The sequence below is a fragment of the Spermophilus citellus genome (assembly GCF_964194105.1).
Source record: "Spermophilus citellus genome assembly, chromosome: 1".
NCBI classification, from domain to species: domain Eukaryota; kingdom Metazoa; phylum Chordata; class Mammalia; order Rodentia; family Sciuridae; genus Spermophilus; species Spermophilus citellus.
Genome location: NC_138182.1, coordinates 26,077,865 through 26,096,739, shown reverse-complemented (window position 1 = coordinate 26,096,739; position 18,875 = coordinate 26,077,865). Strand labels below are relative to the sequence as shown.

Genomic DNA, 18,875 nt, shown 5'->3' with positions numbered 1-18,875 from the left:
GGCAGTCCACAATGCCCTGCTGGAAACTCGAATTGTGTTCATTCCATGAATGATGGAAAGCTGCTGAGCATCTCTTATGTTTTGATTTTTAGTTTTGCATGCAAATAAAAAAAAAGGTTGGCACTATGAAAGGGAACACAGTGAAAGGTCATTTCCCCCCTCAGCCCAGGTCCTCCAGTCATAGACAACCCTGTTTCTGCTGGAGCAAGCATGTTTCTGGTTCTGGATGGGTTCTGACCAGGTGTGGGGGAGTGCAGGGTGAAACCATAGCTGCATTTCAAATGCATTCCAGCTGTAGAGGTGGGAAGATGGACACAGGGGCAAGGAGGGGGTAAAGAGACCAGCGAGGAGGTTTCTGTAATATGAGAGACTAAGTCACTCTAGAGAAGAGGAGGAGAAACCAGGGTTAGGATGCATTTCCAATAATAGCCACCATGTCCGGTGGCTTACTGGATAGGAAGTCTAGGGAAAGGAAGAGGTAGGGTGCAGGAAGACTCCCAGATCACAGGTCACTCTGAATTGTGATGCGTCAATAAAGCCACCAAGTTGTGGCTGACCCTTTGAGCTGTCCCCTACATCTCTTTCCTTCTTTTATAAATAGTCCTCTACAAGTTTAAAGTGCTGAGGTCTCTCCTACCAGGGGCTCTTTTTCCAACCTCCCTGTTTGATTTATGAGACCATCTGACTCTGGACGAAAGGGATATGAAGGGATATGAAAGGGATATGAAGCAGTGAACTGTGTAACTTCTAGATCAGATTATTCCAGAGAATCTCTAACCCTTTACTTTCTCTCTTTCCCTTTCCCTCAGGCTGAAGTATGCCTTTTGTGTGTATCAGCCTCAATCACAGGATAGGGGGATCCTGGGGACGGTGGGGCCTTTGTGGAGCAGGACACGTGGTCACACCAGGACATGTCTCACCTTTGGACTCTTCCATGAGAAATTAATATGTATCTTTTCTCCTCTATGTATTTGGAATCTAATTATCATAGAAACTGACCTTGCACTTGCACTAAGATGGGCTTACAGGAGAAGAAGGGATTTGTTTTGCTTTGAGGTGGGGAATATGTGGTCATGGGAAGAACTGAGCTGCTTGTGGTTCACAAGAGGTGGGCTCTGGAGAGAGGCGATGGATACAGAGGCAGACCTGGGAGGAGCAGCTCAGAGATGGTACTTGAAACCACAGACATCACCAGAGAGGTCATGGAAAGTGTGAAGGAGCGAGGGCCCCGAGCAGCATCCAGGACCAACAAGGATTTGAAGGAAAGATCGTGTACTGCATCCTGGGCTACCATCATTTGCAGGCATGTGTCTTCCTACCTGATCATAAATTCTCTGGGTTCATGGATTATAATCTCTGAATGAAACACCTAGAATACATCTATTCAGAACAGGCATTGGAAACTATTTTAAGAGCTCTCTTAAAATGCTTTATAACTTAGCAAATGGATTTGCTTTTTATTTTTCCATTTCAGGAGGTTCATTCTGAAGTCAGTGTTCTGTTTCGTTTTATCTCATTAATTTTATTTTTGCAATGCCGTGGGTCTCACACATGCTAGGCAAATGCTCTAGGCCACTGAGCCACACTCCCAGCTCACTTTATAAAATTTCTTATCTGCTATTTTCAAAATCTGGGTTCTTTAATACCCATTTCCATTGATTACTTTCCCCCCTCAGTTGTGGGTGGATCCTTCTTTTCAGTCATTTTTTTTTTTAATTGTGAGTGCAACACAATGTGTGCTACACTGCAGGGGGATTGTGTTACCTTGTCTCCCAAGTGTCCAGTTTTGTTCTATAAGGAAGTTAAATTCCTGGACTCCTTCACCCTCAAAGACTTGGCTTTGTTCTTTGCTAGGGTGGTTATCTTTCCATCTGTCTTTAGTCCTAGAAAGTCTTCCTCTGGGTTGGGGTCCTTGCTCCTAAACACCGGCCTTTCTCAGATTCGGACGGATTTTTGCACAAGATGCTCAATGCGATCTGCCCACCCTGGCGGGCTGGGATCTCCCCATCCCAGGCATGGCTTAACCCTCTGCCTCTATCAGCTCTCACAGCGGCAGCAACTGCCCTCTGCAGGCCTCTCTGCGTAAGTGCAGCCTATTCTTCTAGAAAAACCCAACCCCCAACCTGCCAACCAAGCAAATTCCTGGGACCCTTCTCTGCTCAGGTTACGCCTCTACAATGCTAGTCTCACACGTTCTAGTCACTTCTAGTCACCTCTATCGCCCTGAACTCTGGTATCTGATTTTTCAGCTCAGTAAGATGATGGCCACTGCTTGGAGCACCTGCCAGTTCCAGGTAGGGAAGGTGGCCCAGGCAGACAGCTGGGGCTACCATGGGACTTAAAATGATGTTTCTTATTTCTCAAGGATAACAGTCTTGGGCATCTACTGTCCAATGCTTGGAAACAGTTGCCTCTTATATTCTGCCTGTTTTTTAGCTGTGTATCATGGGGCGTAAAATCCAGTAGCAGTTAACTCTTACGTGTCTGGAGGAGGAAGGTTGAGCATGAACAGTTGGTAAAAGCTTCGAACAGGTTTCCATCTCCTCCCATAGGGACTCCTGACTGTTAACTGAGGGTCTAGAAAGAAAGGCTTATGGGATGGACAATCAAGGCTATCTCAGTGAGATGCTGTTAGTATTTATAGCACACAGTTGATCTTGGTCCACAGAGCAGCCTATCATGACAATTTTGGCAATAGGTAGATCTGCCTATAAGGATATACCTTTCTCATTGTAAATTAATAAATTGGTGTTTTGATTTTCTACATTATACTCTATACATTTTTCCTGGAACCATCATTCTGATTGGCTAAACTCTGACCACACTCTTTATCAGAAGCTTTTTAAAAAGAAAACAGCTGTGTTGAGAAACACTAAGAATTTTTTCTCCCCTGCGATGCTCAGAGTCTACACCTGAGGCTGTGTTAGGTAAGCACTCTACCACTGAGCCTATCTCCTGGACCCCTATCACCTTATTACACTGTATTTTGAAAGAAAGCTGTAGTTATTCCTCTATATTAATGGGGGTTGGTTCCAGAATCCCCCAAGGATAGCTCAAATCCCTTATATAAAATGGCACCTTCAGCCCTGGGAGCCTTTGGATCTCGATCAGATTTTCAGATTCATTTTTGCAGAAAACTAGTAAATCTTGCATGGTTACTTGCAATGCAGAATTTGCCTAGTTATCATCTTAAGCAGAATGAACTTCCCAAAGACTGAACATTTGGCTGAAAAAATGGCAATTATTATCAAAAAGAGTCACTTGAATACTCTATAGGCATACACTACAATTTACATATTATTTTGTTCATATAACTACCAGATTTAGCAAATGGATGGATGGTACTCTTGGATATCTGAATATGGCCCTGCAGCTCTTTGAGTGAATGAGAAAAATTCATAACTCTATTAGACATGACAAGAAAATCAAGTGTTAAAAAATCTGCCAAGAGAAAAATAACTCATTCTATATCTCGAACACGGACTTTACCTTTTATGCGAGTGATTTAAAAAGTTGCCCTACAACAGTCATAAGGAAAACATAAAACTATCTTCACAATTTTTCCTATTTCCCAGTAGGGAAGTTAAGTCATTGACATCATTAGTACTATCTTTGTAAGGGATCAAATGAATGGAAGAATCATTTGACGTGGACACTTCCTTTAGACCTAGCTATTTCACCCTTGGAGCTTTTACTGAACCCCTGATTGGGTTACAAATCTTCCTCTGAACTCCTGGACCCCTATCACCTTACTACACTTGTATTTTGATTATATTTATTTCTCTGTATTAATGGGAGTTGGTTCCAGAATCGCCCAAGGATACCGAACTCTGCAGCTCAAGTCCCTTATATAAAATGGCATAGTATTTGCATAGAACTTATGCACCTCCTCCAGGATACCGAACTCTGCAGTTCAAGTCCCTTATATAAAATGGCATAGTATTTGCATAGAACTTATGCACCTCCTCCCATCTATTTCAAATAATCTCCAGATTAATTATAATACCCAATATGATATAAATGCAATGAAAATAATTGTTATTCTGTATTGTTTAGGGGATAATGACAAGAAAAAATCTTGTCAGTACAGATGCATTTTTTTTTGTTTGTATATACATGATCGGTATAAACATTTTTTTTCCCAAATATTTTTGATCCTTAGTTGATTGAATGTGTGGATGTGGAACCCATAGATACCGAGGACTGATTCTGCCTGCTTCTGTGTGTCTCACCAATACACAGGCATTGTTGGAGGGCAGAACCTTTGTCACATTCCTCCCTTCCTCCTGGCATAGTGAAGGGGATCCATGTGCATGAGAAACTCACAAGTGGGAGTCGATTATGTTTGCATAATTTGTATGTGACAGAAATTTATAACATGCATTTTGCAAAATGTTCTCTAGCAACTTCTAAGTTAAATCTATAATACATCATATCTCTTCCTTGCTATTTATTATCTTCCTCCAGACACCATTTAGCTCTTATAACATGAAGGCAATCTGGTATGGTCATGGTGGAGAGAGATAAGGAGCCTGCTGTGTTATTCTTCATAGTTACATGATTTGGGGTTTGCTTCAACTCTCTGTAGCCAGGATTTATTTCCTGTTAAAATGGTGGTGGTATTATCTACCTTACCTACTTCTTACAGTTATTGTCAGAATCGAATGAAATAATGTATATGAAAGGGCTCTGTCGATTATACTCCACTATTTATGTATTAGATTTATGGAATACCAAGTTCACAAGGAGCTGGCTCCATATCTTAAGAGGCTGCTCATCCATGGCAGCTGGCTTAGGGGCAGCCCTTGGCATCTGAGCTACGCTAGTCAATCAGTTCAAGTTTGTTAAGAATCAAGCCTGAAGACTATCTTTTTTTGTTTAATTAGTTAATTAAACTAGTGAACAAAACCAGATCTCTCATAGTAAGTATACATTGTACCACTGAGCTATATCTAGCCCTAAACCTGCAGACTCCAAAACACTAACATTCAACCTTAACATATGTCAGAAAGCAAAATTATCTCTATTCATAAAAAACTAAATATGTTAGAAGCTAACAAAACATCTCCCACATACAATAACTAGAATTTGCTATGCATATAGATGTAAGAGGATTTTATAAATATCAAAAAAATGTGTTACTGCCAACTGGAATAAATCATTGTCTCAAAGAAAGTGTAGTAGTTTCATGGAATCGTAGCTGATAATGTATTTTCCATGGCAACCAAACCCAGTCTCTGGTACACTGAAGGGAGTTGGCAGTTTTGATATTACTGTGCATGGGTGAGCACCTGTTTGGGAGAAAAACTAAGATGACTTAGGAAAATTACATTTACTAGAATAAAATTTAATCATGGCAGCTGACATCATTGGTTTGAATTCTTCCCAACTCAGAATGGATACCATTTTCTATAAGGGGAGCAGGATTCCCAGATCTAGCTATGCTGGATGGTCCAGGTTGCAATGAAATCAGTATATTGCAAGTATATTTCACATTCAGATTTTTGACAGTGGATTAGGCCTTCCAGAGCAAAATCTTTTTTCAAATAACCCTGCCCACTGCACCATTTGATTACCTATGACGATATTCAGTATGTTTGGGGTGCCCTCTTAAATTTTATTGAACAAATTGAATGAGAAGATTCTACATTCCACAAAATTTGGTATGCTGTGTTTATATTTTCATTCAATTTCCACATATTTTCTAATTTACCCTGTAGCTCCCTCTTTGATCCATGTGTTGTTTAGAAGTTTTTAGGGCTGGGAGTCTGGTTCAGTGGTAGAGTGGTTGCCTAGCATGCACAAAGCCCTAGATTTAATCACCAGCCCTGAAAATAAAATGAAATAAAATAAAAGTATGTTACTTAATTTACAAATTCTTGCATCCTTCCCATATACTTTCATGATACTGATTTATAAATTAATTATGTTATAGTCAAAAACATTTTGTATGATTTAAATCCTTATGTTTGTTGAGGTTTGTTTTATGGACCAGAATATGGACTATTTAGCAGAATATTCTATGTGCATTTGGAAAGATTGTATATTTTGCTGGAGTTGGATGGGATGTTCTATAAATGTCAATTACATTAAGTTGGTAGTAGTTCAGATCTTCAGTATCCTACTTCTATCTCTACTGAGAGAGGAACACTGAATTCTGCAGTCATAATTGAAGACTTGTCTATTACCAGTTTTTGTTTAATGTGTTTTGAAGTTCTAGTATTAAACACATATATGTGTGTGTATGTGTGTGTATGTGTGTTTGTGTGTGTGCGTGTGTCTATTTTGTCTTTTTGACAAATTGGTAAATAACAAGTTTAGAAAATGCATATGTAATGTTCATTTTTACCTTTGGTAATATTTCTGGGTCTAAAGCCTCCTTGTTGTGATTTGAATACAGACTCTACAATTTTACATTGGTATTATCATATATCTTTTCCTTACCTTTTTACAGTACAATATCTATGTCTTTCTATTTGAATAGATTTCTTTAGGCAGCACATAATAACTTAATTTTTCTTTTTATACAATCTGAAACTGTCTTTAAAATGTGCTTAGAAGATATTTTTGGATTGAAATGTACAAGCAAGTGGGGCATGGTTGTGCAAGATATTTGATATTTTTATAAATATCTTTATAAATTATAAAGTGCATAATATTTTTATAACCCTAGGGTAGGCTACTTTTCTGTTTAGTTGACTTCTTGTTGTCTGCAATTTAACTCAGTTGTTTTAAAGTTTGGAGAGGGAGGAAAAAGTGTCACCTGAAATTTCAGGGAATCTACGTGTAATGAGTCCACATTATTCTTCCAAACTCTCTTCCAGATTCTTTGCTTGCTCCCACCTTTTGGAATAGGACTATTATCTTACTGTCAAGGCAATTGGGAAGGGATGACACAGGCTGCTGGTGCACTTTCTCCCTTTCTTCCACAATAATAAAATAATATCTGGACAGGGTCATCAAAAAAAAAAAACCAAAAAGCACATTTCCCCATCTTGGCTGTTTGCCTTGTGACTCAGTTCTGGCTCCTGAGATGTAAGGTGCAGTGCAGCTACTAAAACTTTCCCCCAAGGAGAGCTGATCCACACTCTGACCCCAATCTCTGCTCATTTGGTGGTAACCTCCTGCTTTATATAACTGAGAAATGAGCAGCTACCCTGCTTAAACTACCACTGTTTGGAGACTTGAGTGTTTGCAGAGGAACCCAATCCTAATGGACACAGTCAAGGACCAATTAATATCACTCTGTGTCATATAATTACATTTTTCATTTTTTTCTGCATCAGAAATGGAACCCAGGGACACTTACCACTGAGCTTGAACTACATCCCAGCCCTTTTTATATTTTATTTTGATCAAAGTTCTTGCTAAATTACTGAGACTGACCTTGAACTTGTGATCTTCCTGCCTCAGCCTCCCAAGCTGCTGGGATTACAGGCTTGCACCACCATGCCCCACTTGCTTGTATGTTCAACAAGACTTCTGGTCAGATTGGGAGACCATCAGGGGTCAGCTAGGAGTGCCAGCCAGAAGGCTCCATTTGTACTAAGTGCTGTGTTGCACGACTTTCTCTTTGGTAGAGTTGATCTAATTAATAGCTCGTTCCTTGGATTTGTTGCCCTGGCTGGTCTTGAACAAGTGATTCTCTTGCCTCAGTAACTGGGAGTAAAGATGGGTCCCAGCCAGGCTCCATTTTGATTTTTAATGCCGAGTTTTTCTAGCAAGGCAGTAACAAAGAGCTGATGTCTTTCTCTCTCAGCTTTGCAGACAGAAGACCTTAAACATCCACCTGATGGCAGCAAACAGAACTTGAGGCAGGAGCTCTCCAAAGGAAATGATCTGCCTCTAGGAAGCACATCTCTTATTAATTTATCAAGGGTTATATTTTCGAAACTACATTTTCTGGAAAAATTGTAAATGTGATTTAAGAGTCAAATGTTAACGTCCTTATCAGCCTGATTGAATGAAATTAGACCAATTAGCTACAGAGGAACCGGTTTAAACAGCTCTATTTCCCTTTAGAAAGATTCTATGACAGTTCATCACGAAAAAGGTCAAAATACTCCCTCCCCATGTGCTCTATAATCTGCAAGACTGTGGTAACATGGAGACTTGGTACAATTTTTTAGCTTAAGGTTTTTCAGTTCATGAACTGTACTTTCGTATGCACAATAGGCCCTCAAAATTCTACCTTGGCTTGATTTAATTTTTTATGCCAAGAAACTTCGTCCCCGAGGAAATAAAACATAACACAGATATTGGCAAATTCAGCCACCCCACAGGGACTTGACTGTTGGAACACAAATGACTTCATTCCAAACCACGCCCCGACACACAATTAGATATCATGTGTGTCTTCTCAGTTGTGTGTGGATGAGCGAATGAGTCAGCGAGAGATTTAATTTCCTTTTTTACAAGGCAATCCTAGCCGCATTGAGATTAAATCCACCATGATATTTTATCTGGGTTTACAGAAGAAATATCAAGGACTTTTAACACGCACATGAACTTAGAATAAATATGAAATCCTCTCAAAATTATTGATCCATGCTTTTGAGAACATACTCCCTAGAAAATAACCCAAGAGGAAAAAAAGGAATTCGCAAACACTACAGTTGTTATTGCATGACAGAGGGGAAAAAAATTGGTAAAAATCCAAATGCTCAAAGGAGAGAAGCTTATTCTAGTTTGTCAGCACTATAGAATGTTTTATGACTCTGAAATAACAAATGTGAAAACTCTGATGCGTGAAAACAGGGTGGGAAAAATGATAAATAGTGATTTTCTTTGCTTAGGTGTGCAGAATGGGCTGTGCCTGAAAACAGTATTGGCATCCACGGTGCAGGGCACGTTCACCGGAGCAGCAGGAGTCAGTAGGTGCTCAGTGATTGCTCTCTGTCCTAGCCTACAGGCCTCTGTGTCTTTGTTAGTATACAGGGCCCATTGTAGCACCTCCTCCTTGGGGTCTTCTGTATATAAATCCTGTAAAGATTTCAGCTCAGTCTTGTTCTCCATAGAATCTCCAGCACACAGTACCGGGTCAAGCTAACCTGCAGAATCACATTTTGTGCAAATTAGAAAAAAAATGTCCTTTCTGAGTGGCTGTGGCCCCATGCTGGGACACAAGGCTTAGTGAGTCCTGCATGGGGGATGCATTTCAACCCCCTCTAGGAAAGTACTCCTCTATACATAGGAATGCCACCTAGCAGTACCTGGGGTAAAGTAAGTGCTCAGTAAATATTTGTGTCATGAATGAGTAGACCGAGATGAGGAGGACTAAGTTTTTCTTCTGGGTGCTCTTTACAGATGTCCCAGTTCTATCCAAGATCTTTGAACAAGTCTGTTTACCAGTGTCTAAAATGGGAAGGAACAGGTCACTATGATCCTCATCAGCTCTAAAAGGCTACGACTTCTGTGCCTGCTACTTGTAAGGTGCTCACAGGCTCCTTCAATGAGCCATTCTTCACGACTACAGTACCTTGTCTGGAGGGTGGAGATAATATAGCTCTTTCCCAACACAATCTCCTAGAATCCTGGGAATTGCCTGAGTGATGGCATATCTTATGTTATTGTGCATTCCTTTGAAGACAGATAAGTCTTGTGCTAATGGAACTTAAGATGAGTCTCCTAGATAGCCCCAGGACAGAACTAGTGATTAGAGAGGTTAGAAATTTCAACCCAACCCACTGACTTCCACAAAGAGGGAGGAGGCTGAGATATGGTTACAAAAACTCTAAAAAAAAATAAAAAATAAAAATAAAAACTCTCAAATGATAAGATTCTGAGAGCCTCTGGGTTGATGGACACATCAAGGTGCCGGAAGGTGGCTCCCCCAGAGAGGGCATGCGAGCTCCACACACCCCCACCTCACATACCTTGCCCGTGCTTCATTCTGGTGAATCATGGAAACCAAGGAGGGGGCTGGAGGAAGCTTTGTGTCTTTATGGCCAGTTGGTAAGAACCACAGGTGGCTCCTGGGACTTACGCCAGGAGTCTGAAGTGGGGACCGTGTTGTGGAATTGTGTCCTTAGCTTGTGGGGTCTGTGCCAACTCTGAGTAGTTAAGAGTCAGCATTAAGTGGAATGGCAAGTAAACTTCAAGACCATTCTCAGAGTGATGTTTCAGACACCAAATGTTGGGGAGGGGCAGAATTTTCCACATCAACAACCAATTCTCTGAGACTCTGGACTCTTCCCCCTGCATGTGAGTTTCTTTCACTGTTTCCTCCCTGCAGCCCAGAGCGAGCCCTCAACCATGGGAGCCCACCCTCTCAGGCCTGTCCCAAGTTACCTACTGCTGCCCCTTGACCTTGTTTGTGACCCAGATCAGTGTGTTCACTGGTTCTCAGACTTCACTGTACTTCATAATGGGATGTGAGAAAGTTTAAGCAGAAAGCTTTAGATTTGCAGGACAAGCCAGCCCTGTTCTGGAATCTGTGATAAATATGCCTGAATGATTCTGACTTTTGGCAACTTCTTCCTTTCTTCTGTCTGAATTCACAGTTTTAGAAATTACATTCCCTCAGACTCTTTCTACATCCCCTTACCTCTAGTGACTTCTATCAGACAAGCTGATAAGAGGTAGGACTAAGGGTAGGGCTGCTGGTAAGGGCTTGCGGCTGAAGATGTCTCTCTCAGGATCATTTAGCAGTGAGGTTTATCAGCTTTATTCTCTTCTTATTCCAGGCAACACAGGGCAGGTGGAGACTCCAGAATTTACGGGCTTTACAGTTGACAGTGGATCCCCACATTCCCCATCCCCTGCCCCCTAACATATGCAATATGGACAGTGGATCGGGACCTTGCTCATGAAGTATCCTTGGGACAAATGCTGGGCTGAACAGACAAGGTGTGCTGCCAGGGCTTTCTGCCCTGCCTCCACGGGCTTTTTTAATTTGGCAGATAAATTTTGGTTCTATTCTTAGCACAAATGCAGAAAACAAATGACTTCAAAAAAGAAAAGATGTAATTCTTGAGAAATGCTTGTTGCATTTAGAAGTTTTCAGAAGTGCAAAGAGCTGTGGCCTTTGGACTTGGCTCACTAAACCCAGCTGCATCAGTTGTACCTCCCCAGATCCAAAGTTTGCCTGTGGTAGGGTAGACATCTCTCTGGGGAGGGATATGTTGTATCTTTTCCCAAGATAGAAGAGAATTCTGTACTCTATTTTTAGATTCAAGGTGCTATAGTTATAAGAGTCACCTTTGCTGAGTGCTGTATCAGCATTTTCTTCTGTAATTGACTTTCCATTTTATGAAAGGGAACTTGAGGGACAGGGAGGCCAAACAACTCACCCTGTGAAGCCCATGCTGGGAACCTCCAGCCCTTGGAACCACCTACAAACTCGTCCATTTCATGGAGAAACGTACTCAGAGGCTGGCTTATAGTATTTCAGGTCTATGGACATGATACCTCCCAATGGAAAACTTCAGAGAAAATCTATTAAGTCAATGTTTTCATTGACTTAACTTATCACTCCCTAAGTTAATACCATCGTGTCGTGTCTTGCTCTAAGAGGAAAAGAAGGTGGCAGGAGGTGTAATTCACATGGATCAAGATTGTATACTTTTCTGCATGAACAATCATATCAACAACTTTCAGTTCCTGAGTCTCTAAAGACCGCCCCCCCCGGCCTTTTTTTTGGGGGGGGGTACTGGGATTGAACCCAGGAGCACTTAACCACTGAGCCATACCCCCAGCCCTGTGTGTGTGTGTGTGTGTGTGTGCGTGTATGTGTGTGTTATTAAGATAGGTTGTACTAGGTTACTTAGGGCCTTGATAAGTTGCGGAGGCTGGCTTTGAACTTGTGATCCTCCTGCCTCAGCCATCCAAGTCACTGGGATTACCATTCCTGGCTGACCTACCCATTTTCATCCTCAAATCTCTTGACCTCTGAGAACAGAGGAATGACACTAAGCTTGTGCTTCCAAAACTGTGTGCTGGCAAACTCACAGAGACATTGTGGGGCATCTTAAAATTCCCAGGGTAGCACATCAGTGCTGGGTCTTTGTTGACCCTCAGGAGCTTCAGTTCACAGTCTGACATTAGTGCAACACTAGCTCACTTCATTCCTTTTGGTGATACCTAATCTTAGCAGAGCTGAGGTTTTGGATGTTGCTGTAATAAAAAGTACACACGGAAAAGCTGTGAAACAGGAACTGAAGGTAGCATGGTCCAACCTGCTTCTACACAGTTTGAGAAGCTGTGCTGGGCCCCACAACCCACACCTACCACTAGCAAGTAATCACGGTTTCTCATATGAAATGGAAATATAATTCTTTTCTTTCAATTTATGCTCGTTTTTCAAAATGGCAATTACGTTGTTAAGACATAGACACCTAAGTCACCTAGATCTACCTACTTAGTAAATGGAGTTGTGAGTATGTATTTGGCCTTGGGAATCTGAAAGAAAAAATTATGGAGACATTGGTCACTGTGAATCAAGAATTCTGGAACTTCTACCCTATGCCTCAAACAGTGCCACTAGGGGCCATCTTGAGGGGGAGGGCCATGATTCCAGAAGGGGCAAGATCAAGGGCTCACAGCTGTCTTCAAGCTTAAATTACATGGGAATTGCCCTAAGGGTCAGTTTAGGTCAAACTCATTCTTTTGCAGCTTCACTGGGAGGGAGATGTCTCAAGTCACAGTACATTGCAAATAGAGCCTGAGGTCGGGAAATTGGAGGGGTGGGTCTCTGCAGTTAGAATCCAGGAAGGAGATAACTCTTTTTGGATACAATGGAAGAAGAGGGAGGAATGTTCTTTTCAAGAGACCATGGGGTGCTGAGGGTTCAATCCGCAGCACCACATAAAAATAAATAAATTAAATAAAGGTATTGTGTCCATCTATAACTAAAAGATATTTTTTTAAAAAAGAATATTGAATACTAAACATCCCACTTTCTCTTTTCTACTAAAAAAAAAAAAAAAAAGAGACCATGGGGAGTCATCAATGAGAAGGTCCCCTGTGTGTGCACAGGTATGTATGACGTGCACATTCACAGTCCAACTGTGCAGGGAACCAATGGCTCCATTGGTGGATGGATGGGAGGCCTCCTTGGAGGGGAATGAAAACAGTCCCCAGCATTTGGCAGGTTCACCACCAGCAAGTGTGCCAGGGGCTTCCCTTCATGAAAAAAAAGTGTGTGGGGGGGGTCACTCTCCACGCGAGCCCTTGAGAACCTAAGTGGGGTCTGGTTCATGGGGGACCACTATGGGAAAGGAACTCCAGTGGAGACAGAGGCTGCAAGCTTGGGAGCCTTGGCAGTGAGGCCTTGGGAGCTGCAGCTGAGAAGGCCCTGGTTGATACCCAAAGAAAAATAGATGGGAAGGGAATGGTGGTGACTTCAGGAAATGAGACTCAGTCACCAGGGAAACAGCAGCTGCAGTAATAAGCAAGGATGAGACTTTCCAGAGTGGAGCAGGTGTCACCTCTCCCTCCCTGGTGGCTGCTCTTCCACCCAACAGTGTCAGCCCTGCTCTCCTGCACCCCAGCTTCTCCAGAGTTTCCCTCCCACGTGCTGCCATTGCCTTTCCTGGCTGGGATCACCATAAAAGCTTATATCTGGATTTTTAATTCCCTGGCTCCTTCTCAGTGGTGGCCAGGAGCAGGTGCCCTGCAGCTGTAGGTCACACTGGGTGAGACTGGCATGGAGCACTGTTATTTTTGCCTTCCCACAGGGGCCTGCTCTTCTTAGAGGGGAGTAGTGACCATTGCTGATCTATTCCAACTACAAAAGAAGACACAAAACCCACCAGAAAGAAAAAATAAATGTTAAAGAAGAGGGGGAGGAAAGAAATCAGTGGAGGAAAGCTAAGTTTGAAACTCACTGCCCTGTCCACAGCACAGCTGCAGGCCTGTGGTCCCAGGGAAAGGTGGCATTCTGCCTATCTGTGTGGCTGGCCACCGGCTGAGGATGGCTGGGATGGTCCAAGTCCCTTCATTGGTGGAGGGGCCACACCTGTTCAGGTGAACTGTTCCCAGGACCACACCAGATGGAGAAGAAAAGCAGGCCAATAGGGAGGGGCCATGTGTATTTCACTTTTGCTGATTGATTCCTGGAGAAATGGAGTCATGGGTGGTCAAGAAAGAAAATAGGATCAAGAAGTGAGAACATGCAAATACTCCAACTAGTCCTTTTGAAGCCAGATTTAAAATTAGGTAGTCAGTGTACTTAGGTAAATCAGGTCTAATATGGAGTGAAATCTAAAATGGAGGCCATGAGAATGAATTCCTGGAAAAGTTGAGCAACTCAGGGAATGTTAATGAAGTCCAGGAAACAGCCCCCAACAGATTTGAAGATAGCCCATCCCAAAGAAATGTTAATGAACAGCAAACTTAAAGATGCCGACTTGGAAGTGCCCAGATTACTTCTTTGGCCACCTGTGCCCCAACCCTTCGGGCCTCCCCACCTACATTCCATCACGAAAACTATAAAATGGAGGGACAACCGCACTTCCACGGATTCCATCTCTTGGATCCCCTTCCTCCTCCGGGAGAAATCTTTTCTGCTGTCCTTTAATAAACTTCTAATTTTCCACTCTGACCTTGCCTCGGCGTGCTTCTCTGGTGTTATTTTTCAACATTGGGGAAGCAAGGACTCGTCACCGGTCAACAGCGGTAACACTTTGTCCAGAGGGAAAGCCCATCTCTCCTCACATCCTCAGTGGTTGGGGATCACCCTCTTATTGGGAAAGCCTCTCGTGGTTCTGACTGAACTAAAACACTCCAATGGCCAAATATTAGTCCTTTCAACATGCATCCTCATAGTTTTGACCCAGACAGATCTGTTTTTGATCTTGTTCTAGTTCACAGGGTATTTCATGGCAGGTTGTATACAGTGGCAGGCAGCCATGCAACATCTGCATTTAGCAGGCAGCCCCACATATTATCAGAGGTGCTTAGATAGAGGGGTGCTTGTCACAGCCAACAACACAGACTGATGTATGTGCTGCCATCTGTGAGTAGCAGAGTCAAGGCGTGATTAGTTCCACTGCTAACTGTTATGAGGCTTCAGCAGCCTACCGCTGTGCTGGGTAAGCCACTTCATTTGTTCAGGCAGGTTTGCTCAGGCTTTTTACAGGAGACATAATTGCTTTTGTTACACATTCACAGGAATCAGGAAAAGACATTCTTTATGGTCCTCATTTCCAATGCCCTACTTACCAACTTCATCCCTGATGTTTGCAAGTTCGATTGACAGCTCTTTTTCTTTCACAAGGGCACTTTCATTCTGAAAAAACAAAACGGATACCGAGAGTCCCCTAGTTTTATGCTAAATAAGTATTTTCACATGTTTAATTAATGAATCATATTAAGCAAATATTTATAAGTCCAGCCCTTAAGGAGATAATTTTTCTAATTATATAAGCATATAAAAACTTACAAAGCCAACTCTGACTCATTCATTTGTATTCATTAAAATGGCAAAGCCTGCAATATAATATTAATAACACCCATGGTTGTGCTTTTCTGTTACACTCTTGTAAATCATCCTGCCACAATTTCTTGCACATCTGTCTCCTACACATCAATAAACTGTCATATATTATTAAACACCACTAACTCCTGTAACTCGTTGAGATTTTTGACCTTGAAAAAGTCCATGTTTTCGTTCTCTGAGGGACAGAATCTTGCTTTGCCACTGTCCCCTTAAACTTACCCTTTTGTCCATACCTGGGTAGCTACCTAATGAATAATGGCGATCACAACAGAAGCCTTGACTTGAAACATTCTCAGCAACAGTACATCAGGTTTCCATTTTTTTTTTTTTGTTCCACTATTGACATTAATAGAAGGGACAGGAAGAAATCACACATAGTGCAAAATATGCCATTTGCAACTCACTGACCACCACGTTGTTTTCAAATCAAATATTTTCCGTGACTCATAATAGAGAAGTAGTTGAAGATGGGCTGAATGTGTGAGCTGGGTGACTGAGTCACCATAAAGAGTTTATTATGATTTTATTACTAAATAACATCACTAATATTAGGAATGCTGGCAATAAGTCAGAGGTACCAGCCCTTCAAAGAAAATCTGTCACTCAACAGAATGTAATCCCCAATAAGCTGATGTCCAGAGAGAGAATTTTGGCTAAAATGTAGACCAACTACCTAGTTTAGATCGAATTAGGACCTTGGGAATATTTTTTATGCTTTGCATGTTCAATGTCCTCCAAAGGCCCCTGTGTTAAAGGCTTGGTCCCCAGGATGGTGCCATCGGGAGATGCTGTGGAGCCTTTAAGAGGTGGGGCTTACTGGGAGGTTCTTAGGTCATTGGGGGCATTTAAGGGGATTGTGGGATCTCTTTCTCTTTTGCTTCATGAGGTGGCCATGAGGTGAGCAGTTTGCTCTGTCACATGCTGCCTTCACTGTCTACCACCCAGGAGAAGCCCAAAGCAATGGGCTCAACTGATCTTGGGCTGGAACCTCCAAAACTTTGATCCAAAATAAAACTTTTCTCTTTTTTAAGTTAATCATCTCAGGTATTTTGTTATAACGAAAATAATGTTCTTTCCTTACTTTGCTTTTGGTTTCAGCACCTCTGATGAACCTGTGCTCAATGAATGAAACTAAAGGTGATTCTCAGAATCTGCATGTGCTGCATTTGGACTTGGGTAACAAGGGTTGCTACTTTGAGTTCCTAGGAGAATCTTGGGTTATCCAAAAGGCCGATGCTAAGCAAAGTCATAATATTCTTAATACCAAGAATAGAACTTTTTTCATAAAAAATCGAGAATTATTATTGTCACAAGTATCAACAATTATTAGCTAATATTTCTTTTTAAGAAAGTAGCAACAGATCCATCCTTTGAGGGACAACGGACTCTGCTGTGGTCTAAATGTTTGTGTCCCCCAAGTTCATGTGTCAAAATCTTAACACCCGAGGTGATGTTATTAGGGGTTGGGGCATTTGGAAGGTGATTAGGTCAGAGGGTGGAGCCCTCATGAATGGGATTAATGCCTTTCTAAAAACAAAACAAAAGTCTCAGAGAACAGCCTTGCCCCTTCAGCAAGTGAGGATACAGCAAGAAGCCACTATAAGTGGGCCCTCACCAGGCCAGATCTGTTGGCACCTCGATCTTGGACTTCCCAGCCTCCAGAACTGTAGGAAGTAAATTTCTCTTGTTTATAAGCCACCCAATTTAAGATATTTTGTGATAGCAGCCCAAATGAACTACGATGGGTTTCCCCATCTCATCCAGTCTCCAGCAGCCTTGCTTTCCCTGAACTCAGGTCTGAGAGTGTCCATCTTCCTAATGGTTAAATGATGCTACCTCCATGCCATACCCACTGCACAGGGTTGCCATGAGGGCTAAATAAAGTGACATATGTGATGAACTTGCAAGAGTGTCCGGCAGTTAGCAAGCTCATTCCAGTGTGAGGTGTTGTTATAGTTGTAGGGTTTCTTTTTATTTTATTTGCAAGTAGATAATATCCTATAACTAATAGGTACTTTTCCATATTAATTATCAACTGTGTTTCTAATTTACACATCATTCTTGTCCTCTGGGTCTGGAGCACCTCCCTGGCTCTGCCCAGACTCTACTCAAAGGTGTTTTTTTTTTTTTTTTCCTGAACTGGAGATCAAGCCCAGGGGTCTCACACATGCTAGGCAAGCACTTCCTCCCGAGCCACATCTCCAGCCCCTACACTAAGTTTTGATGCAGCTCAAAGAATACAGAACCCAGAAGAGGGAAAAACGTCCTAATCAAACTGATCCCAGGGATTATACACTGTTCTAACAATATTGCCAGCTGACAACCAACTTGTTAGTATTTTGGACAGTGGTCATTGCATTATTTACCATAAGATAATCTTAATTAAAAAAAAAAAACTAACTTGCTTCTCCTTATCAAAGACAATTTTGAATACTCATATCCTCTAATTCCCAAACACAGCCAGAGAACTGAAATCCTGTATTTATCAGTTGAGAAATAGCCTCAGCCAGGTGTAGCAGGGAACCGCCAGAACTTAACAAAAACAACAAACTAACTTCCATTTCTATTCCAAAGCCAACATTTTCCTGAGCTCCTGTAGGCCTATCAGGTCTTAGCAGAGTCCTGCCCCAGGGGTTTTCCACATCACAACAGACCATTCTGGCTAAAATGCAGACCAAATACTGTGTGCAAATACCATCAGGGCCTTGTGAATGTTTGCTATACTTTGCAAGTTCAATGTCTCCCCAAAGCCCATTGTTAAAGGCTTGGTCCCCAGGGGAGGTGCTAGTGGGAGATGCTGTGGAGCCTTTAAGAGGTGGGGGTGGGGGGCACAGAATAGTCAGGCATTTGGGGAAGAGTGGCTGGAAGGCCCCTTGAGAGGGGACTGGACTCAGCAGGTACCTACTGGTGATGGAGGAGGTGGAGGATGAAGACTGAATCACTTCAGTGGAAAGCTAATGCCAACGCTTGGTGGCCAGGCCTTTAGGAGAAACAAGTAAAATTGACAGGGAAGGGGTGAGAGAATTAAAAAAAAAGGAGAATGGGGGGGGGAAGAAGACGGATGGGAAGAGATGTAGAAGGAGAAGTGGGAAGGAAACAGAAGTGAGACTGGAGACCCTGAACCTTCCCCACCTGAGCAAGCAGGCTGCCATCAGAGGGATGGGTTAGCCTGAATAAGGGCTGGGGTGTGGCTCAGTGGTAGAGTGCCTGCCTCACAAGCAGTGGATCCCCAGCAGCACAAAACATTTAAAAATAAAATAAAGACTGAACAAGGCTGACCCCATTCAGTCTCGCATGGCCATCTTATTTTCAGGTTCACACTAGAAAACCAACCAGTTTCAAGTAGAGTCATCAGATGCCTCAGCAAGGAAGGGTGGGCTGCCGAACATAAGCTACAAACTCCCGACTAAAATTATTTAAGGAACATACGAGGGTC

At 42.3% G+C, this 18,875-nt stretch overlaps 1 protein-coding gene across 4 annotated transcripts in view; it reads right to left on the bottom strand.

Moving 5' to 3' along the window:
- Positions 1-18,875, bottom strand: part of MTUS2 (microtubule associated scaffold protein 2) — a gene marked incomplete at its 5' end in the record, with an annotated part of 410,463 nt that overhangs the window by 39,775 nt on the left and 351,813 nt on the right. For all 4 annotated transcript variants that reach the window (XM_081286221.1, XM_081286220.1, XM_081286222.1 and 1 more), the window contains one exon: positions 15,163-15,229. In XM_081286221.1, the coding sequence (XP_081142347.1) occupies positions 15,163-15,229 (67 nt within the window). The remainder of the gene's footprint in view (positions 1-15,162; positions 15,230-18,875) is intronic.